Source organism: Pinus tabuliformis, chromosome 9, assembly GCF_031772625.1.
Source record: "Pinus tabuliformis cultivar Carrire ecotype Pingquan chromosome 9, CPIR1, whole genome shotgun sequence".
Lineage (NCBI taxonomy): Eukaryota > Viridiplantae > Streptophyta > Pinopsida > Pinales > Pinaceae > Pinus > Pinus tabuliformis.
Genome location: NC_142307.1, coordinates 10,907,995 through 10,932,709, shown reverse-complemented (window position 1 = coordinate 10,932,709; position 24,715 = coordinate 10,907,995). Strand labels below are relative to the sequence as shown.

Here is a 24,715-nt window from a genome sequence, read left to right as displayed (position 1 = left end):
GAAAGAAATAAATTATTTTAACGTCCACCAGACTAAAGATAAACATAGCCTATGGGACAGATTGCTTCTTTATCTGCTTGATGTATTCAGCGCTTTTTGTATCGATGAAACAAAAGCCTATTGGGACTCTAAGACCATATTAAATTATTTTCTTTTTATTATCGTAGTAGGGCCCGCTAAAATTCTACGTTAAATTATAGACCTGGGAAATTGATTTGCTAGATCAGTTCAATTGTTTTGACAGAAAAGGCTATTGAATTATCTGCTAACGGAACTATTACACTAATATATATTTTTTCTACCAAAATCGATTGGACTATCTGTTGATTCAAAACAAGGTTGTATCTATTGAACTGAAATGTATTGTTCTACTTACTAAGCATGTCTTGTCATTACTTTGTGAAGTATTGAAAGAAAGTTGTTGAGTTCTAACCAACTGTGTGAGAGAGAGGAAACCTAGGGCAAAATTACCCTAGCTCATTACATTTTCTGCCTCCTTCTTGAATATCGAACTTGTGTGTGAGTGTGTGTTCCAAATGAATTCGAACTGCTTGTATATATAGGCTTTTGGTGAGGTCGAATTACCCAGTTTGAGGCCGACTTGATGTGGAGGTGACAAATACCTTATTTGACTCAATAATAAATATTTTTACATGCTTGAAAGGCCCAAGAAGGGTCTTTTTAAATGGACAATGACTCTAATGACTCAGTATAAATCCTAGAAGTCTTCAATGGGGACTTTGACCTAAAACATGATGACCCAAGCATGAAACCCATGCTTTAATAAGTCATATTAATAATAATAAATTTCTTTCTTTCTCTCTTTTGATAAATACATTTGATTATGACTCAAATACAATTTATCAAGAGCGAACCTAGTTACATTCTTCAACAGTGAATCACTTTGGAGATTAGGGTTATGGATTTAGCTCAATATAAAGTTACAAAAACAAGGCTAAGGAAAGGAGAAAGACACACGATACAACGACACTGGCCTTTGAGAGAGAGATTTTGTCAAGTGAGGAGTATGATACTCTAGTGTGCCAGGTCCGAGGAAGTGCAAAAGGGCAATATTCAATATCTAGATTCAGCTAAGGAGATCGAGGAACAATCTAGGGCCTGATTTGCTGGATCATATCCAAGGCATATTGTATATGTAACTTTCACAATTGGGCCATTATCCCAAGACAAGAGCACAAATAAATTCAAGTTCAATAAAGAATTGCTGATTGGGCAGAATCTGTGTCATTGTGATTGAGATTGGTTGTGTAATTTTACTCCTGGTAATCGTGTTAAGAAATTCACTGTGTTTTCATTCAGTAGATCTACAATCTGCTAGGTTAATGAATTGTCGGGTACTAGGTCAACGCAAAATTAACAAGATTGACAGTTGAGATTAAAGACCAGATCATCGGTCTAGATCATCTAATTCACTAATGTAAAAAAATTACATTTCCTTAGATATTAAATTCACTTTCAAAGGTAAAGACTTTAGACAACTTCGCCACGTCTTGACACTTGACCTATGTGAAAGTACCTATCCGAGCTAAAAACATCAACAGACTCAACACCACTGATGAATGCGCATGGGTTTTCATTGCATGAGGAATTTGACCTGCCTCATTTCTTCACCAGTGCGTACATGATGATTATTCATTAAATAAAGGTACTGGATACTTTCTCAAGGTTGGATCTTCTTCAGCAGCAGCATATACTTTCTTTCTCTTTCAACTTCTTTCTCCTTCTCTCTTCTAGCTTTTATTATATTGTGCATGAACATCACTGCCTTGGTTCTGCAACAGTCTTCTTGGTGCAACCAGCCTCCTAGCATTTGCAGAATAAAGCTCAGTTTTCATCTACTCTGTCTCTCTAGGTTTGTTGATATTCTAATGGCATTCTTGTGCAATATTGTAAAAGTTATGAGCCTTTTCTTTGGTTAAAAACCCGCCTATTTAGCACTTTATGTATATTTTATTTCTTTATTTAAAAGCTAATGCCAGAGATAATTCCACCACCTCAAGCACAAATTATTTTACAACTTCTTTGGCCACTTTTTTGCTGGCCAAAAAGAACCATTGCATGCTTGTTTTTACATGTTGTTTGGAAGATTTACAGGAGCAGCAATGCATGCAAGACTAGGGACACCCCATATGGTTGGCAAGCACCAGCCAAAAAGGAGAGAATAGTTTGCATGTGACACAAAGGGCAAATTTTCCTACATGTTGCATTGAGATTTCTTATCCCAGTTCCACCAAGAAATCCAATTTCCGAAGAAGTAAAAATGTGTGCTAACAAGTCTGCAATGTAATATGTAATTTATGTATCATAATTAATAAAGGCACATTGAAATTTTATTTGTTTAGAGGTGGCTGATGTACAAATCCCTTGAAGTTAGTGTAAAATTTGGCAACAAATTATCATCCAGCAACACTTCAAAAAATCATGCACATGAAAAGAAATGTAACACAAATGTGCTCCTACTCACTCTCAGCTTTGAATATAGTGATGAAAGCTGTTGTCCCTTCTCTTCTGAAATGTGGGGCAGAATGATCGGTATCAAAGAACCAAAAGGAATGGAGTGAGAAACATTTGGTCTCCTCATGGAACTAGTCGCTTGGTTCATTGCTGGCTGTGGTGCTGGTTGATGATGCAACTGCTGATGCTGCAGAGGATGTTGCGGTGATTGCTGCTGTTGTTGCAGCGGCTGATGGGAATGCTGCTGTTGCTGCAGTGGTGGCAACTGCTGTTGCTGAGGCTGTGTTAAATGATGCAATGGCTGCTGCTGAGGTTGCGGTAAATGATGCAACTGCTGCTGTTGCTCCTGCTGTGGCTTCTGCAACTGCTGCTGCTGTGCATGTTGCAACTGCTGCTGCCGTGCCTGTTGCAACGGCTGTGGCTGAGATTGTGGCAAATGATGCACTGATTGCTTCTGCTGTGGTTGTTGCAACTGCTGAGGCTGCTGCGTCTGTTGCAGCTGCTGCTGCTGTGGTTGATGTGACGGTTGTTGCAACAGGTGTTGTGGCTGCATAAGTTTCAACTGTTTCTGTTGCTGATCTTGTTCTTGCTGCACTTGAGAAGTCTCCATCTGCTGATGCTGACTCTGCTCTGGTTGTTGCAGCTGACTCTGTTCAAATTGTTCATGCTGATTTGAATGATCCCCAACCTGGCATCCACATTGTTGTTCCTGCAGCTGTTGCTTTTGATGCTCCCCTTGCTGCAGATGTTCCCCATCTTGCTGTTCATGTTGCTGTTGCTGCCTCTGATTTTCATCATGTTGTTGAGAAGCAAATGGCTGCCAATGTGCACCAGATAAATTTGATCCTGCAAGTGCTCCTTGGGATAATCCTCCTGTTGCCAAATCAAGCAAAACAAATGTAAGATGGCATCCTAGTTCTGAAATGTAAAAGGTGTAACAGTTCTACTCTTTTGATCGCACAACATAGCAGAGCCATTAACAAAGGATATCAAAGATCACCTTTCAAATCATACAGTATCACATGATTTAGTTTCTTAGATTTGTGGATATTGGCTTCAATTGCCTGAACCGAAACAGCACTGATACTGAATTGTGCGCACTTCAGTATCCTTCTGAACAGCTCGATACCGAATAGAACGAACGAAGTTCATTCTTCAAGTTAAATACTCCAGAAGACTTGGAATATGTAGATCTCCATTCAGGATACAAGAATATATATAAAATGTATGAATAAGAATGATGTTACAAATGAGAGTGAGGGACCTGCTTATATACTAGGCAGGTGCCTCTTCATGGAAAGTCATGTCCCATTTAGACATACCTCTTCGACACTAATTACTAATTAACTAATCATTATTACAATTATCATCATTATTTATATTTAATATATTTTATTCATAACAATGCCACTGTAATTTGTTGTGGCTACAGAACTACCAATATTTGGAAGGTTGTTAATATGCAATCTATTAAGTAATTTTTGTGGAAATGTGTTCAATCAACAGCCTGAATGAACCGAAAATGAAAATAAAGCATAAAAATGTGGTGTGATTCATGACAACAAGCACTTCTTTTACAAATGTATACAGACGAAAACAAGATCTCCCATAAAAATTCGATAATTGAGGTAATCCTAATCATCAAATAGTCCTACAGGAAAATGTGATGAGATGACTTAGAGCAATGGAAAAGCATTAAAATTTTAAATATAAGCGGGAATTATATATAAAAAATGAAGAACATCTGATTGCATCACAAGGATGGCTAGAGAATGATGAGCAACAACAAGCAACATCATGAACAACAGAGTCGGTTCTGCACTGTCGAGACTCAAAACTCAACCATAACTTAAGAATTATTAGATACCCATGATCTCTACATGGATAGATGGTCAGCACTGGTCATAGGCCATGATCCTGATGACCCAGGAAATGCTCTAAGGTGTCTTCTCTTGTCACGAGGTAAACAGTAAAAACCAATGAGTTCTAACAAGACCAACCAGTTACCAAATATAACGTAATATGTCGATTGACAGGAACCAAATAGGTTCTGATAGAAATAAAGAGGACTGGGCCAAAATTTTGTTTTTAACATAAATTTGGCATAAAGACCTAGACTGATATGGTTTTGAGGATTGTGTTGTTTGATTGGCATAGTTAGAGGGGACTCATTTTTCTGTGTGGTGGATTGTCTTGGTACCTACTTTTCTCTTCATGGTTGTATATATTGGTTGATGGAGCTTTGGGGTTAGGAGTTCGTGGTTTCACTTGAAGCTTTGGTTGCTGGTTATGAGATGCTCTTTGATGCTATGGTATATATTTGGTGGATGTTGTTCTTGGTTAGCTTCGCCAAACTATCATACATTTCTTGATCTTTTAGGGTCTCCTTTTATTATGACTTTGGTTTGTGGTGGGTTGTACTAGGAGGTATCACTTTTCTTTGATGGTCCAAAACCTTTATATGTATAATCCTCTATGTCACACATGAGAGGGCAATTGTAATATTTTATTTGATCATCCCTTTTTTACCTCATGAATTGTTACTTTAAACTATAGTGGGCCACTTTATTCATAAGAGGGAAGACGCTCACCTTATGAGCCCAAGATATTTTCATAATATATCACGGAGGCACACTTGCTAAAGGTTACATGAAGCCACAAATGTGTTTGTGAACTTCCCCACCATATATGTAATTATCAGCCATTATGTTTTTCTTTTTACCACATGCTTGGTAAGGACAAATATGTGGAGGAAGGTAAAGCATATTATATTTTTAGCCACGACTTTAAATTCATGGAGCATCACACATATTATACCATGGCTCCACCTTCACTTGAAAACAAATTATATGGAGCCGCCTTACAATTCACTAAACTGCCTTTTTTCATGGAACATTGTATATCGATTATTCATGTGGATGGTGTTGCCTTTACATAGCCCACAAGCTTGTAAAAGTTATGAGTTGTATGTAGGATGGGGGCATTGTATTAATGTGATGTGGAGGTGACTTAAACATTTTTTAATGGCTACTCTCCTACGTAGTTCATTTCACAAGGCATATGATGGAGCCGATGGCACCTATGTGCACACATTCATAGGGCCGCTTCCACATAAAAATTCAACAAGTGTCATATTCTCATTCGCCGACAAGTATGTTGCAGGGGGATGAGATCATGTAATAAACTCTTTGAAATATCAAACAAATTTGCATTCGTCAGTGTTAATTTTCACATGTTCTATGTTGATATAATCACTTAAAACAATATTGCATCTAATTAAATTCACCCCAATAACAGTTAGTCAAGTAGAAGACAACCATGGACAATGAGACACAGAGATTTAGGTCAGAGACCATGCAAAATCCCACAAGGGGGAAAACCCAAACAATTCTTCTTCTTCTTAAATATTCATCAAATGTTCAACTAAGATACAATCCAATAGTATATCCATAACTAGTCAAAGTCAAACCTTTGACTACCAAGAGAATGAGAGTCAAACCAAGTCAACACTAGTCAAAGACCAACAATCTGTTACCAAACAACAGCCTGGTCAAAGGGCCAAACTTTTGGCCCGTTGAAGCGAACAAAGTTCCTTCTAATTACTCCAAAAGACTTGGAACGTCAAGATATCCATTTAGGATATAAATATTATATTAAATAAAATGAATGATTTACAAATGAGAATGAGAGGCTTGCTTATATACCAAGCAAGTGTCTCTTCATGAAGAGTCATGTATCATTTAGACATGCCTCTTCAACCTAATGACTACTTAACTAATTATTATTTATGATTATTATCATTTACATTATATTTATATTATTTATATATTTTATTCGTTACATTGCCTTCTTCCTCAAAAAGCTTTGTCCTCAAAGCTTGTTGATGAAAAAGGCTTGATCTCTTTTCCTACTTCAAAAGTCTTTCTGTCTCGGAACTGTCATCTTCGTCGATACAAGTTGATATGATCTTCTTAGTGACAAACAAAATTGTCGCACTGAGAAGAGATCAGACCATACCAGATTAATCTTCTGTATAGTACACTGATCACTGGAATTTTGTAACAATTTGTTAGCATAAGATTGGATTGAGGTTACATCACTATTATTTGGAACATCAGGTTGTTGTTTCGGTTCTGAATGTTTCAAATATGTAGCATGGTTAATTCGTCTGTTCTCATGATTCGGATGTCAATATGAAGTTTCTAGATTTTTTTTCTCGCGAAGATGTTGTTGAATTGGTTATGGAACATGTTAGCGCTCGAATTTGCCTCAGGTTGAAGAAGGCGAAACTCAAGGTAACATCAAACCACTTAGCCTCGCAGCTAGCCCTACGAGGACAGGAGAGGGCTCTCTCCAGTCTATCTCAGCAAAAAGTTTTCTAAAAGGGTCTGAGATGACTTTAAAAGAAACTGATTTTAGGCTAGTAAATTGATAAAAAGGGGTTTTTAATAAATGATGGGGTTTTTCTGGGCTGCATGGGGCAAAGAAACAGCTTGAACAGAGAAATATAATCAAAAACACAGATTATCTCCTGAGGCGAGGTAGGCAAGAAAGTTTAACATCAAATTGAGATTAAATGGAATGGCAAGACTGTTGAGGAGCTGACAAGGGCATAGAGGATGAATCCTTGTCAAACAGAAGAAAACATTAAATATGAACAAACTTAAAGGCAGAGCATATAAATTATGAATTCTACCTTAACACTTCATTTGTTCAATTGGAAACGATCATGAAATGAAATGAACACATAACAGGCTACATATGAAACAAAAGAGGACACAAATGTCAAATTTCATACCACAGGAATCTCAGGGGTCAGAGCTGCATTTTTTAATTAAAATCTCTGTCAAAATCTGTACAATGAAGCTCTGTTCTCTCTCCTCCACCAGCGCTCAGAACTCTCTCTCCACTCTCTCTTACAAATGAATTTTTTAATACAATAAATAAATGCTGCTAAGGGAAAAACAAATCGATCCAACAACAAAGGTGTTGTTTCAACTGCAATTACAAAAATTAGAAAAGCGTGTTTCATCTATTCTAAACATAGAACAGCGTACCCCTAAATCTTCTGATGATTGGCTAATTAAGAGGTAAAACTGGAGCGCAGATCCCGTTGGATCATTAACTGAAGCCCTTAATAGAAGATCGAATCCTATTTCTTCTGCTGTGATGGATATCTTAACGCCCAGGCGATAACAACAACACAACTCATTTTAATGGTTCTTGTACTTAACTAGTGACATGATAAATGTATGATTCGATGCTTCACGGACGGTTTGCTTGAAATGTAACTCCACATCTTTGACGTGGCCATACCGTCCTGTATTGCCAAGTTGCCAAATAAAGAGAAAGAAAACGGCAATCCTGCCACCCTATTATTGCTTAATTGTCCTGTTCTTACTGTTTACAATGGTGATTTGGCTTTTAAGTTTGGGGCCATCTGGTTATTCAAATGCCATTTAACTATATTGCTTCTGTAATTCGACACAACACTTTGTAGCTAAACCCCTGACAAGTTGCGCTTCATAAAGAGCCTAGTCAAGCGGGCAGTATATGTGAGGAATCATTTTCCTCATATTGGGAATGCTCGACTCTATCTGATACTGTTTGGACCTCTTTGTTCCAATTAGTCCGTGCTGTAAGAATAATTAGAGCCAACGTCTGGAGTGTCACTCCGATTATCATTCCCCACCATATTCCATCGACTCCCATGTTGACCTTAAATCCTAAAACAATTCCAATAGGTAGGCCAATGACATAATATGTTGCCAAATTTACATACGCTACCACAGCTTGCCATCCGCATCCTATCGCCACCCCTGAGAGAATAGATTGGGTGCCATTCAAGATTACAGATATTGCAAGGAGAGGGATCAATGCATAAACAGCGCTCATAACCACAGTGCTGCTTGTGAATAACATAGCCAGTTCCTTTTTCAGTAACATGACTGCTGCGGCAAGAATGACACTTATGATGAAGCATGTGATCACCACAACTACAACTGAAAATCTGGCAATTTTCGGGCGCCGGGCTCCTAGCTCATTACCAACTCTTATACTTGCAGCTGTGCTGAGACCCAACATTACCATAAAGTCCGAGTTGTAATAATTCCTGCAAGCAGAATTTGAATCCAGAGCAACCTCTGAGTCTGGCAGCAAACCGGATATAGGCACCAGTCCTTGAGTGTACCATATTTCCAAAGTTAGCATAAAAGCAGAAGCTACAGTTAGCTTGAAGTAGGACCAGAGTCCTGTAAAGGCCTTTGTGCTGAAGCCAGTCCATGTCTCCTTGCAAACCAGTCATATTTTCATACCAATAACTGATACTTTGAGGACCTTCGTGCACATTCAGTGCAGCTAAATGTTCCATCAGATCCTGATGTGTATATATAATCATCCTTCACGGGATGAAATTTCATACAATTCAGAACGAAGGAATGTACTGTATCATGAACTGTCCTCTCTGTCACTTTCTCATAGTCCCAAATACCAATTCGACCTTTCTTATCTCCTGACATAATAATATTGTTCTTAGTAGGGTGCAATTCTAAGCAAGTCATCCGTCTACTGTGTAACTTGATGATAGCAGAGTCAACCTGGTTGGGAATAACATAAGTTGGCTTGATCATATTGATATGATTTCTGATTTGCCGTTCAAATACAAAGTCAAAGCCACTCTGGACATATTTGCGGGGGCCAGGGACAACCCCATATTCTGTCGCTATGCGATGTGGGCATGTCATCGTGGTGTGCCCAGGTTGTTTGCATAAGAAACATGGCTTTTGAAGGCAATCAATATAGGTAGCTCCTTTGAACCCTGCCTCATGATCTTTCCGTTTACACACCTCTTGGGCCATATTCATGAGCCAGCGCAGAGCGTATACGCCCAATCGAGAGACTGCCCATCAAGACCATATGAATACCAGAGTTGAGACTTTGAGCCAATATACTGTGGCTGTGATCATACCATTGAAATGCCAAGAGACAATGGAAAGCGAGAGCCATAGATGATGTTTCACTGAGCTAAATGCGAAGCACTGAGACCCATATATAATGAGACCATTCAGGGTTGAACCATACGAATCATACAAGCCTCAAACCATATGAACTTCAAAACAAATCAAACCATTATAATCATAGATGCAAGCCACAGGTACAGAGATTATATATGATCCTTGGATGCCACAGAGTGCGATGATATGAACCTCAGAAAAGCCATATGCAAAATATAAAGGAGGAAGCTGTAGAACTCCAAGAAAAGAGAGAATTAAAAGTGAGGGTGACAATCCATGAACCAAACCAAGCTGTGAGAGACACCAGACTGCCAGCAATACGCTTCATATTCAAAGGAAATATCTCAGACATTATGACCCATGGAATTCCACCCATGCCCATTGAAAATGTTGCAATATAACCCAAAAGACCAATTAATGATAATTTTCTTGCAAGTAGTAGAAGAGAAGACCCATCAAAATGTCCCTGTATGTAGAATGATCCAATAATGAAGCAGCTTATGCACATTCCTCCTGCAGCAATCATTAGAAGTGGGCGCCTTCCATATTTGTCCATAATCAATGATGAGTGCACTGCCACCATCTGATGAAATCCTCTTTGCAATATTCTTTGCCAATTATGCTCCAACACATTATTACAAACTCTGTTTTCTAATTCCCCCTTTTTTTAAATTTGCTGATTTTGAATGAGGGCTTTTTTCTTTGTCTGCTTGCAGGGATAGGAGCTGATGAAACTGCTGCCATTTGAAGAGCTGGAGAATTTGATACATATTCTAAAAAACACATTTAATGATTTCTTCTTCAAAACAGGGTTTTGAAGAAGAATCAATCTCACATTTGACATACAAGACGGAGTCTAACAGAACATTCACTAGGGATGTCCATTGTCTGAACTACAACATCTATGTGTGTCATTTCTTCCACTGACTTGTCTTCTTGAGTTGTCATATTCATTGGATCGGTATTCATTCCCTTATTTTCAACTTGAACTGTTGTGACTGGAGATTTCGATACTTCTTCTTGAGTGACTTGTTCCAACTTATCTTTTAATGCTTTCTTATCTTCCTTAAGTTTCTTAGTTTGATTGAGCAGACTTTGATTATGGTTTCTCAGACGTAAAAGTTCTTTGGTTTTTTATTCATCAACCTTACTTTCAGTGTTTTGAATTTTAAGTTTTTCATCTTTTAGATCTCTGATTTGTTCTAATAAATTTTTATTAAGGTTCTTTAAACGTAAAGTTTCCTCTTCTTGTTCTGATAAGTGCTTCTTGAGTTCTTTCTTTGTGATTTTAGTATGCTTCACTTGTGCCAATAATTTTTCGATGTGGTCCTTAAGACGGGAAATTTCTTCGTCCTTTTCCATTATTTCTTTGTAATGTATATCCACAAGATGTTTATGTTCGCATTCTAACACTTCCTTGCTTTGTTGAATTTTGGCTATTTTGTCATTCTCTTGATCTTTTAGCTGCACTTTCTTGGTACACTGGATAACATCATTCTGTGGAAGTGATGATGAATGTAAAGAAAAAAAGGAATCCATTCTCTTCCTCTCCTCAGCCCGTCGCTCCATTCTTGTAATTAATTGTTCTATATCTCTTGCGATCGATTGTTTTTGTTCCCAACTCAGGGATTCCATAATTTTTTTCTTTTTTCTTCACTTCTTTTAACTTTGTATGGAATTTTTTTTTTTAATATAAAACTTCTCTTTACATTTTTTTATTTATAATATTTTCTTTTATGAATGCCACTGAGCTTATAACATTTTATTTTTTTAACGAAGCTACGAAACTTATAACTTAATAACTATTTGAAAGAATTTTATGAAGGTCCTTTATGAAGCCGTACGGACTTGTACGAATTACCCTAAATTACAATAGTCTATTTTTTTAATTATTCCAAACTTATGGATTTAAAAGTCGTGTCTTTTAATAGAATCGTGTCCTTTTATACTTTGTACGATTTTTAATTTTTCTGAAAAACACCAATGAAATTTTAAATTCAAACAAGGTATTTGCACAATGAAACTACAGACATTGAAATGATAGAAAACGGTTGTCTGTTCAGCAATGGTGGTTTTTCATATCAGGGGACAACCACTGGTCAAGCAGTAAGGTTTATTGAGTGGTGGCAGGGAATCGTTGGTCAGCGAACAAAGGAACGATGGAATTATGGTTGGATGATGGCTACAAACACTGACTTTTTTTTTTAATGATGACTGTGTATGATACATATAATTTTTGCAGACAGCAGCAAAATTCCTGCGGAGGGCACCCAATTAGTTTATATGAGAATGAATGGCAGGTGACAATCGTGGCTGGAAAAATAATGTGGACTAAATGCGATTATCTAGTTGTCGTGACGTCGATAAGGTTGGCAGAATTGGTGGAGATGCGGGGTTATGTAGCAGACCATAAGACGACGGTAGCAATAAGGAAGATGGGGAGCAGTAGCAACGGACGGTGTTGCGAGGGGTAGAGAAGCAGCAGCGATGAATCTGTGTGGGTTGCCAGTCGTGGACGCTGTGTGGCCCGTCGAGTTTTTAATATGTATTTTTTGTAATAATTTTTTTTTAATAGACCTCTGACCTGTGCAAGGGAAGAACGACAATTGTGGCTGAATCCAGACGTCAACAATGGAGATAGCATGGCAGGGATTTAAGTGGCTAGGTTTCGTTTGGCAGTTGAGCTTCGTTTGACACGGTATACTGCAGTCCATGTCTTGTTTTCTTTTTAAGTTTTCAGTATAAATCTTTTTTTTGTAATATTTTTTTTAAAATGGCCAAAGGCTCGACGGCAAATCTGATAGAATGGAGAATCTCCAAGACTGGTAGCAAAACGCTTCAAGTATGACAACAACAAGGTTGATGACGATTGATGGCCAAGGGCATGGTGATCAGCCAATGTGGCTCTGATACCAAATGAAGCGAACAAAGTTCCTTCTAATTACTCCAAAAGACTTGGAACGTCAAGATATCCATTTAGGATATAAATATTATATTAAATAAAATGAATGATTTACAAATGAGAACGAGAGGCTTGCTTATATACCAAGCAAGTGTCTCTTCATGAAGAGTCATGTATCATTTAGACATGCCTCTTCAACCTAATGACTACTTAACTAATTATTATTTATGATTATTATCATTTACATTATATTTATATTATTTATATATTTTATTCGTTACACCCGCAACTTCCACAGAAAAGGTCGGTCAAATCACAGTCAAAGTCTGCAGTCAAAGAGCCAATCAAACCCTACGGTCAAACCAAGTCAACAAGCTAGAGCAGGAGCAAAATATCTCAGACAAAGATGGTCAACGTATCCCTGCAATTTCGACCTCTTTCAATAGTCAAAGTCTCAATCAAACAGTCCCTGTAATTTTTGGTCAAAGGAGAGAGTTGATCAGCGGTCAACCTCAGTCAGTGTGCCTAGAATAGTGCAGTCAAACAAAGTCAAGGTCTCCTTCAAAGTTTGGCCTCCAACCACAATCAAAGAGCTCGATCAAACATATCCAAATCAACCCAAGTCAACGTAGGTCAAAAAAAGAAAAAAAATGTTGGTCAACGCAGAACTGGAAAAGACTCCTTGCTCCTTCGCATGTGTGGAATGTCTCTGTGATTTTCAGATCAGATTGATGTGTGATCTAATGTCCAAATACAATCAACGATGCCTCTATTTATATGAGATTTAGGAGATGTGAAACGAACAAAGTTTGTACCTAAGTTAAATACTCCAAAAGACTTGGAATGTGTAGATCTCCATTGAGATACAAGATTATATATTAAATGTATGAATAATGATGACACAATTGGGAGTGAGGGCCTTGTATATATATCCAGGAAGTACCCTTTCATGAAGATTCATGTATGTAGAGACATGCCTCTTTATTTAACTAATTATTATTTAATTACGTATTATTATGATTATTATTTATTATCTATACTTATTACTTTTACATAAATTATGTTCATAACATTGCCTTCCCCTAAGCTTTGTCCTCAAAGCTTGTTGATGAAAGGACTTGATCACTTTTTCTGCTACGAATGTCTTCTCGTCTCGGGACAGTCATCTTTGTTAATACAAGTTGATATGATCCTTGGAGTGACATATAAAATTGTTGCACGGAGAAAGGATCTAACCATCCTAAATTAATCTTTTGTGAAATCTTTTGATTACTGGAAATTTGTGATGAATTGTTATCACTGAACTGAGTTGTGTGCACTTCAGCATTCTTCGGAACATTAGTTTGTTGTTTATGTTCTAAGCATTGTTTTTAAAACCGGAACCGGTGACCGGACCAGTCCACCTAATGAACCGGTTTACCGACCAGAACCGGTTTAACCGGCACTGGTTTGGTCTAAACGAACCGGTTTTAAAAAAATTAATTAAATAATTAATTTTTAATGAAACAAAACTATTTTAAGATGTAAAACCATGATTCCAAACCAATAGAGACAAAATATGTAATTTTTTCTCATTTATATACCATGTAAAGGTGAATATATCAAAATGGCACCGAGTGCAATACATATCATCGACAAAATAGCAAAATACATAAGCAATGAGGCTCTAAATGGCCTATAAAGTCCAGAAACAACTTAAAGGGTAAGTTCATTTGGTCAATTTATTTTCTTATTTCGATGTTTTAAAAGGGCATTCCTTTTGTTTAAGTCATGTATTGGAGGGTAAAATGGGCAAGGAGAGCAGAAATTCCTTGAACATGCGCCAAGGCTCCTTGGATGTATGGGAGATTTTCTGTTCCACAAATTCTACGTTCCAAGGTGTCAACCACCTCCTAACTTTTCAAGTTGCACCATGAACAAAGAGTTGTGAAGACATATTTCCTTTCTTTGTTGGAGACCAGAGTAGCATCCTGTGTAAATTTGTTAGTGGGATGTATCATCTCAGCTCTCCATTAAACATTGTATTTTAATTTTAGTGTAGTGCTATATATCATATTGTGCATTGTTTATGTGGATTAAAATCAACAGGTGGCTATGATATTGATGATTAGGTGGCATTTTGTTTCTTCAAAAGGTGTCAGATTGTATATATTTCAAGTAAGAATTCTGCTAGGGAAGTGTTTAGCAAAGTCTGTGAGGAAAGATTGAGAGCCCTTGAAGACCAATGACTGTAGTTTTCTTGTTTCTGTGCACTCAAACAATTACTCCATGTACAGAAGAATATCAAGTATCTTAAAATACAAAGCAACCAGCGTATGTTGGAATTGATTGCTCCTGTTGTTTCATTATCAGAGGAAGATTCTGTTATCACTTCTAACGCATCAGAATTAGCTCATCTTAATCCACTCTCTCACAGAGAATTCAGTCATCAACTTCCTTGGAAATTGAGACATAAAGCTTTATATCAGTCACTTAAAAATAAAAATTTAATTGACGGTGGGCGTGCCTCTAACCAGCCGATTTAGGATGGAACCGGTCGGTTTGCTAAAAACGAGCCGATTCCGTCCTAAACTAGCCGGTTAGGACCGGTTTATTGCAAAAAAAGGTGAAATGGGTGACCTGACCGGGTTTTTTGGCCGGTTTCGACCGGTGGGCTTGCTAACTGGCCGGTTAGACCAATAACCGGTTAGCAAAACCAGTTTTGAATACTATGGTTCTAAGTGATACGGATTCGTAGATTGATTGAGATGTTTGTTCTTGTGATTCGGATGTAGATAAAGAGTTCTTTTGATTTCCCTTATCATGTGTGTGGCTAGATTCTGATTTACTTCAAGTTTCAATGTCATCGAGTTGGTTACAAAATCTTCACTTGGAATTTCCTTGCATCCCAACATCAGAGTGTATTTTTTCTTTCACTGATGTGTCTTCTTCTTGAGTTGTGGTATTCATTGGATAAATATTCATTCCGTTTTCTTCTACTTGGACTGAAACGACTAGAGACTTCGATACTACTTCTTGAAGTTGTTCTAACTTGTCATTAAGTGACACCTTGTCACATTTAAGCTTCTTTATTTGTGTGAGGTGGTTTTAGTTATGATTCCTTAGACGTAAAACCTCTTCACTTTCTAGATTGTTGATTTTATTCTTAGTAGCCTCATCATCTTTTAAACTTTTGATTTGTTCTAATAATGTTTGATTAATGTTCTTTAAATTTTCTTCTTCTTGTTCCAACAAGTACTTCTTGAGTTCCTTCTTTATGGCCTTAACTTTCTTGACTTGTTTGAGTAGTTTTTCATTTTGTTCTCTAAGGCGCAAAATTTCTTTGTCTTTACTGGAGATGACTTCTTCAAGCTCTTTCTGCTTCTTTGGCATAGTTTTTTATTATCTTGAAACATTAATTTCGAAATATCCTTAAAGTCTTCTGATGAAGGCTTTATAGGTTTTGACTTCATTGTCACATCCTGGAAAGTGGCCATCTTCCTCTTGTAAAGAAACATCAAAATCTTTTTTTCTAAGTTTAACATGAACGTACCCAATTCTTTTAACCAGGGTTGATTCAAAATGATGTCATTTTTTGGGTTAAACATAGTTACGACACGGAATTGAGATATCTACTCATAATGATCAATTGTCACTTGTAAATTATTAATTTCATATTCTTTTCCGCCAAAAAGACCTTCTCGTTCGCCTATATTTGACTCTAGAATTAATAGTTGATTTGCCAAATTAGTATTAATGTAATTAGCCTTGATGTTTGGATTAATAGCGATACTAATTTCTTCCCTTTGGATACACCATTTTAATGTAAATAATCTAATATCTACAACTGGAATACCTTTATATGAGAATCTTCCTTCTTTTATTTTCGAATTAGGCTCCATTTTTGCTTGTCGATGATTTTTCGTCAGCGACACTGATATATTCTTCCTTTCTTTTATTTTTTTTCAAATAAACACCCTTTTTTTATTTTATAATATATATATTATTACACTATTAATTTTTTTATTATTTTTAATGTTGGCTTGTTGGGGCTTGACCCAGGTTCAAAGTGATTTAGCCAAACAAATCCCGATACTACCGGCCCTTTCGGCAACAGTCCGCGATGCGCGGACTGAGGTCTCACCCGAGGTAGTATGGGATGGGTGTTGAACCAGGTTTCTGCACCCTAGGGATGTCTTGATGAAGTCTGGGAAGTTCGCAAACCGAACCTGCGCGCTTGCGCTGCTCCGCGCAGCCGTCTATCCTTCGCAACTTGTGCGACTGCTTTCACGCAACTTTATAAAGAGCGCGAAGAGGCGTTGTCTAGATCCCTTATCCCTACTGTGTTATTATTATAGATCTTAACTTAATTGCCTATACCCTGTATTCTTATTAATTATTCAACATTCATAACAAGAGCGCGCAATCATAAACTGTAAAGAGATGCATAAAGATACCATAAGCATAGACACAGAATATTCCAAAAGTAACTTATCTTTTATTAATCCTCTGTTCAAATACAATCCCGACTCTGCCCTGCGCACTCAGCTGCAAGGGTCCGCGCACATGCAAGGGTCCGCGCACATAGCTGCGAACTCTACCAGGCCTTTGCGCACACAGCTGCAGAGCCTCTTACTACTACTACGACCCAAGACTCGGCCTTACAGACTCAGAGCGAATTCCTTATTCAAAAACCCATATCACTTTTCACAGCTAAGACTTAGACTTACACTTAAAGCCTCACTCTATTTATAGTATATACAATCCCATGGTCCGCGGACCATGGGTAGGCCGACACATTCTATATTAAATTACATTATTTTAGGGCGGACAACCCTAGACTCTCGCGCTCCGCGCCCGCATTTTGCGGGGTCTTTACATTACATTGACCAAAACCTCAGGCTTCAAGCCCCAAAAACATGTTATGGGGGGATCTGCTGCCTAACAAGCCCCCAACACAATCATCGTGACTCGTCCCGAGTCACTCAGCTGGTGCGGTGATCTTCGCGCAGAGTCCATCTAGCAACTTTTGCGCTTCGCTTACGTCTGCCACACATTCTTCCGCTGTCCGTTGTATTAGTTGTGCGCGACTCTCCGATGCATCGTTGTCAGGGGCACCTTCTTACCTTAGCGCATATGTACCCTGCATCTAAGCCACGTTCCCCTCGATCGTGGCGGTGACCATGAATGCTTCCTCGAGCCAAGGCTAGATGCGTGCTTTAATTACTAATTCTTTCTGGCGCGCGACGTCCACCTGTTCCTTGAGAGCCTGGGCCTCCATCTAAGCAAGTCGCTGAGTAAGGGCGACCGTCTGTGCGATCCCCCTGATATTTTCATATGCCTGTTGTATTTATCATGCTTCTGTCTCCAGGCGCTGTATGGTTGGATCTTTCTGCAATGAGCTGAGCGTGAAGAGGGACTGATCCAACAATCCCGTGCATTCTTGTACAGCATGCTCTATCGCTTCCAACCCCGATTGAATGGCGCAATGGCGCTGCTCTTTGACTTTCGGGGGTGTAGAGGGCTGCACCTTCAGTCGCAGCTCCGCAATCTGTAGGTTCAACTCTAACTAAACCTTCCCAGCCTCCTACTGGGCCTTGCGGACTCCATCCGCTAGCTGGTGAATCTTTCTGCTATTGGGAGTACCGTCGGCACGACTAACCCCGATATGCTACTACAGGCCTCCTCCACGACCTGTTCCAATCCCTGGGTTTGTGCGACCAGGTTGTTGTGCTGCAGGCTGAGCTGTTCTAAATTTAACTTCTACTCGTTCAAGACTTGGAGGGCGTGCCCCTCCCTGGCGCGAAGCTCAGCATTTACCTCATCCTGTAATTGGTATAGGGTTTCTCTGGGAAGGGCAGCCAAATTCAACCCCCAGCCCTTCATTTGACTTGCCATGGCCTCGTCGCCCTCAACGGCTGCTAAGACTATGCCTTCTGGTAATACAACAGTGTTCGTGGTGCTGGCGCGCAACATCGGCTCAGCTTCGGATGTACCTACCGCAATGTATGGTGCCATCATTCCTGGGGGTTGCACCTGTAATGCCTGCAACTACGCTCTGAGAGCCCCCAACACAGTTGTCTGCTCCGTCATTAATTCTTGAAGAGCATCCTTAGTGACATCGCGCACTGTTTCGCCAGTGTCAAGAAGGTCTCCCTCGATGAGCTGGATTAGGTCGGCGGAGGTCTTTGATGCCTTTGTCTTTTTCCGCGAGGCTGGCTTCTCATGGACTCGTGGCCTCTTGAGTTGGGTCAACTTTGGTGCCGAGTCCGTGCGTTCCTTTGTCTTAGCCCCCCCTATATGTCTTGCTTCGTGGACATTTCCTGGCCTTCCTCGGTCTCTTTGGTGGGCGCGGTTGTGGTCTCTGCCGTCTACGTTGCCTCAGCCGCCTTCCGCTGCATGCCGCTTCTTGTTCCTGGTGCTTTCTCTCCACTAGCTACGCGATGCGCAACTTGGTTTCCTTCTTTTGTTGTTGTGCTGCGATCTTTTCCATTTCTGCCAAGTCCAAGGCGCGCCACTCCAGAGGCCAGGATGCCATTACCGCAAAGATTGCATCATCCGTTGTGATGAACGGGACCTTCACCCATGTTCGTGTTGGATCTTTGCGCGCCTGGATATACAGGTTATGCATATCCGCCTTGAACTTTGTTGTGCTCTGTAAGCTGTTATGGACTGTAGGGGACAAGCGCGGCCTACGGTTGATCCATGTTCATATGCTCGCCTCTACGAACACCCAAAACACCTTTATTTCGCAAATCCTCGTCGCGTCTTTCATTGCCCAGAGCGAGGTGTACCTCGCGGCTTCGGGTAGGTCACCCTCAACCGTGGGAAACTGGTTGTCTTCCGGCAGCTCTCCTGCAACCAACAGGATGGATAAGAGCAACCACACATAGTGGAAGGTCTTACCCTACTCCTGGGCCTCTCTACAGTTTGTCAAAAACTCATCACAGAGGAACTGCGCCTAGTTGAACTGGACCCCCTCTGCGCACTGCTCTACCAACGCAATTACAGATGCTGGCACTTCGTCGACCCAGCATTTCCTCATTAGCTTGTCGGCCAGCAGCTGGGTGGCTACGCGCACCCCTTGGTCCTTGATGCTTGCGATTACGTACCCTCGCTTTCTCTTCTCCAGCTTATATTTAGCTTTCATAGCTTTTGCGAGGGCCAAGTCGCAACTCTTTCCTGCTATGGTTGCAGGGTCGTTTCCTTTGATAGGCAGTCGAGAAATCCGGTGAATTAAATCGACTGTGATGGGAATCAGCTCCTCCAGCCAGAGATACCCATCATGTACTAGGCACAGCAGCTGTCGGATGACAAAAATTGTGATGGGCGCACAGTGGTAGTGGGGTATCCATCGCAGATGGAGTAACCCAGCCCTCTCCACACTGTGTAACCATTTCTGCTGCAGTAATTTCTCCGCGGCCAACTGTGGGAACTTCTCGCTATCCGCGAGGTCCCAGTCTTCGAACTTCATATTAGGTACCCGTCCCATCGGTGGACCTTCAAACCTTATTTCATCCGGAAGGAGCGGGGTCTAGAGCGCACTCTTCATGGCCTCCAGGTCCTTCGGTATCTTGGCTTTCCCCTTCCACGGGGGGATGTAGGGGGGTAACTTTATCACCGAAGGCACTTGGGAGACATTCTCCGCCTCATCGTCCTGTGCTTCAATTTGGGCGATCAGGGCTTGCAAATCTTCCTCCTCCTCCTCTGTTTCAAAGGTGATGGCTTTGCCCTTCTTTGCCATTGAAAATTTACTAAACCATGGGTTCCGTGGTGATACCCAAACTAGCCCCATTGTCTGCTTGTCTTTTTGTGGTCGCGGCGTGCATGGTGACTTTGGAACCTCTGGTGCAGTTGTCGCCTCTCCAGGCTCCTCCTGGATCATACGGGGCTCTGGGGTAACTTCCACGAATCGCACTCTAGTTCTCACAGCCATCATCGTGTCTACACTGGATCCATTCGGTCGCATACTCAAGGGTGGCAAGGGTGCTTGGTGCTCAATGCTCTGTACTGGCTCAAATCTTAAACAACCAAGTGTTGCCTCAAGGCTAACCCAAGGGATTTTATAGTATCGTTTGAATTTGAATTCGACCATTCCCTCCACTTCTGAGTCATTAATACCTTCTTGGCGGCAGATCATCCCGAATCTAGCTCTTAATTCCTGTCTTAATTGCCCGCCGCCCACTCCTTTCTACCTTAAATTGGACCTCTTGTCATGAACAGTGACATCAACGGTCACCTTCCAGCCTACCCGCGCAGCAGCGCAGCCCCTTATGCGCGACCGCGACCCCTGTGACATACTGACCCTGCACGTAACCTCCTTCCCGCGCAACTCTCCTACAGACTTGTTTATAGTCCCGCGCTCTCTTTCAACTGCTTGGAGCGCTAAGACTGTGCTTCCTACAGATAGTCAGGTGGTCGCACCCGTGGTGCAAGGCTTCAAGTCACCTTTCAACCCGGTCCGCGGGCCTCCCTTAGTTACCCTCGCGCCAGTCGGCACCTCGCCTTCTTCCTTATACAATGCGCCCCCTGGTTACTTTGTTTGATAGGTGTAGTTTCAGCCATGGTAACAGAGCTAGAAATTCTCAGCGACAATTTTTTAATGCGGTGATATGGCTGCCTGTATCTTGTCCTGCCCTTCCGTTGGCGTGACATGGTTGCGCGATTTCGATCTCCAGTTTCCTGATTTCCATGTCTATTACCATGCTTTTCTGCTTCAGTCGTACCCGAGCTTTTTCGAGTTCACGAAGTTTCAAGTTCCCTCGCCGAATTTCTTCCTGTAACTGCATAATTCCTTTACCCGGGTCCTCGCATACTGTCCTATCTGCGAGAGTTGTGGTATGGGGATTCTCCTCTGCTCTTATTGTTTCATCTCCTCTCGTCAGTGTTGGGATCGCTTCTGCACTTCGGTTTTTGCTCATGGCCCCATAGGCCCATCGAACCGCTGGTATGCGCAGGTCCCAGTCAGTTCGTCTCGCCTGGTGAACTTTGTTCATGATTCCGCAAAGCTTTTTAAATGCCTCGACGTGGAATCGTTGTCACGTTTCCTGTTGCCGCGTCTGGTTCTGATTTTCGATCCTTAGTCTGGGATGTGCTTGCACAGCACACGTCTACACCCATCAACACAGGTGGGCGCGCAAGGTGCTTCGTCCTGGCTGCCCAGCTCTCGTTCGACGATGGGGACTTCCAAACCGTAAGCACATCCGTCTTCTACATTCGTGCCAGTTTCCAATAGCCTTCTAATGTGTACTCCATCGTGCAGGTGTTGCGCGCAACGCCCATTCTAGCACATCATACCACTGCTGTTCCGGTACTGCACTTTCAAATTTGTCTAAGAATTCATCCACCGTTGTTACCCCATCATATGTTGGCAGTTCCCTTGCTTCTGTCATCACGCACCGCAGTGATCTAATCATCATGTTGCAATTTAGCATTGTTACTTCGTGCAACCGGTTCTGCCAGCGTTCTACTTCTCCATCTGAATCTGAATTACAAGAACTATCGCGTTCCCACGAGATTCTCCCATCTACAGTCGAGTTCACCCGATCTTGGTCTTGCGTCGTTATCTGGTAAATGCAATCTAGCTCATCGTCGCTGTCATTGTCACGTACAGGTTCAGTGTAGCGCGCTCCTTCAGCAGGGTCTAGCGGAACAACTACGCGAAGGGACCTTTTCTTGAATATCATCTTCCGCTTTTTCAGGTTGATGACTCCATTCATATCAGTGCCCCAGTCTATTCCTAGCAACGCGGGATAAGGATTGTTGTCATCAACAATCTCTATTACTTCAAAGTCCATCTGTGTGCTTGCGTCTTCAATATCAATTGTTACCCCTTGCAACCTCCCCATGGGCAAAATGCTTTGTTGGTTCGCCATTCGTAATTGAATAGGGCACCACTGCAACGCTAAAGCCTAGACTTACACTTAGAGCCTCGCTCTATTTATACAATCCCATGGTCCGCGGACCATGGGTAGACCGACACATTCTATATTAAATTACATTATTTTAGGGCGAACAACCCTAGACTCTCGCGCTCCGCGCCCGCATTATGCGGGATCTTTACATTACATTGACCAAAACCTCGGGCTTCAAGCCCCAAAAACATGCTATGGGGGGGTCCGCTGCCCAACATTTAATAATACTTTTGATTTGTGTTTCCCTTTCTATACTTAAGACTATCACAACTTTCTTCCTTTTTACCTTTATAATTTTTTCCTCAAAAAAGGTAACTTAATATTTTATAATATTCTTTAAGAATTACCTCAAAAATACATTTTGTATCCTTTGAGTTACTCAAGACACTTTAATATATACCCTTACATTTATTGAATCAAATACCCTTATGTTTATTTGAATAAAATCACACTTTGATTTAATATTATGATCTATGCAGCCTTGTTTAAATTCTGTTAATATATAAATAATATGAAGGCGCGCAAATCATTTAAATTAGAAACCTTATAAATAACCTTGTTCCATGTACGGATGTGACTCTATTTGTATGAACGCAACTGCATAGGTCTTTTGACAAGGGTATGTTGTATGAATGGTGGAGAGCATTCATATGGTGAAATTATTGTAACTACCAACAAGATATATATAACTCCTGAGTTCTTATGGCCCAACGAAATATATATAAATTTTCGTTGTAACTTCTGCTAGTGAAAATTCAAATTTAAACACACACAGAGTAGTATGATTGTTGTTGCCCTGTTAGATTTACTTCAAAAATTATCAACACCAAATTTTATGTATACGCCCGCTCAATCGATGCACTAAAGAAATTATACATAATTGCAGTACCAAACCATTGATTTTATTTCCAATTATATAATAGTATTTCTGCGTTGCTCGAAATTGTGATCTTTGTTTTGCCTGACGATTTTTTCTTTCTTTGATTTCTTGCCAGTGAAATTGGCTGTGAACTTTCAGGTTGCAATGAAATTAGAGAAACTCTTAAACTTATATTGGGCAACCGAATTATAATCTCTTTTTTATTTTTATTGAAATTCCCCTTTTTTATAATATATATATATATATATATTTTAAAGTCTTTTTTTATTTTTTTTCTATCTATTTTTTTTATTTTTCTAATAATTTCTTTTAAAAAAAAATCAATAAATATATTTTATTTTGACTTTTTTAAATGTAATTTTTTTTATATGATATACTCTCTTTTTATTTTTTTATTTTTTTCTTCTTTAAAAAAGGGCCAAGGGCCTCTGACGAACTCGGCGATGGAGAAAATCCAAAAGTGTAGCGAAATGCTTCAATGGCAACAATGTTGATGACTCTTTGATGGCCAAGGGCCTAGATCAAGCTAGCTCTGTGCAGCAGTGGAGCGGCCAAAGGATCGAACTGCTCTGATACCAAATGGAACGAACAAAACCTTAAGTTAAATACTCCAGGAGACTTGGAATATGTAGATCTCCATTGAGATACAAGATTATATATTAAATGTATGAATAATGATGATACAATTGGGAGTGAAGGCCCTGTATATATATCCAGGCAGTACCCTTTCACGAAGAGTCATATCTGTAGAGACATGTCTCTTTGTTTAACTAATTATTATTTAATTACATATTATTATGATTATTATTTATTATCTATACTTATTACTTTTACATAAATTATGTTCATAACAAGGTGGTTTTTTCAACTTGTGGGGCCGACTTGTACATCATGAGGCCTGTTATCGCTCAAACTAGCAGAAGGCATAAAGGGACTCCTAAACGGACAACTGCTAGATAAAGGGCAACGATGGAGACTTAGCCCACTATCACCTCAACTAAAACTCCCAACTCTTTACGGACTTTCACTGATGGGAGCAGACCCGATATATAGAAAGTCACTTGTGAAGGATGAAATAACCAATGGATGTGAAATGAACTTAATAATCCTTTCCCAGAAGGGGGTTAAGAATAGAGCTTACTTGTTTTTTAAGCAAGGTACAAAGATTCCTAGGATAAGGGGGTGGGGATTTAAGAGTTAAGTTAGAGGAATATTCCTTGTAAATGAGTTTCCCAATCCTAAAAGCCAATATTGAACTTTACTTCCCGAATGGTTCTTGAAGAATTGACTTTTCCAAAGATGTGGGACCACATAGAACCAAGTGGACTCAGCCTAGGCTAAGGGGAGAGAATCTAGCAACCAAGGATGTTCTTAACCCAGACAATGAAGGCGAAAGGATCAAAGCAAGAATTTCCAATTAAAAGTATCAAATTGATCCTATGAGGTGTTAGCCTAGGGAATACTAAGGCAAAGTTTGATCTCACAACTAGGGCTTGGGTCATCTCACAACTCCACCATCAGAATGGATTCAAAATTGGAGGAGGCCTTGAGG

The 24,715-nt window shown here is 40.0% G+C and overlaps 1 protein-coding gene across 2 annotated transcripts in view; it reads right to left on the bottom strand.

The window, feature by feature from the left end:
* Window positions 1-24,715, bottom strand: part of LOC149146867 (transcription initiation factor TFIID subunit 4b-like) — a 377,947-nt gene that overhangs the window by 321,403 nt on the left and 31,829 nt on the right. For both annotated transcript variants that reach the window (XM_089439051.1, XM_089439052.1), the window contains exon 2: window positions 2,486-3,348. In XM_089439051.1, coding sequence (XP_089295177.1) covers window positions 2,486-3,348 — 863 coding nt within the window. The remainder of the gene's footprint in view (window positions 1-2,485; window positions 3,349-24,715) is intronic.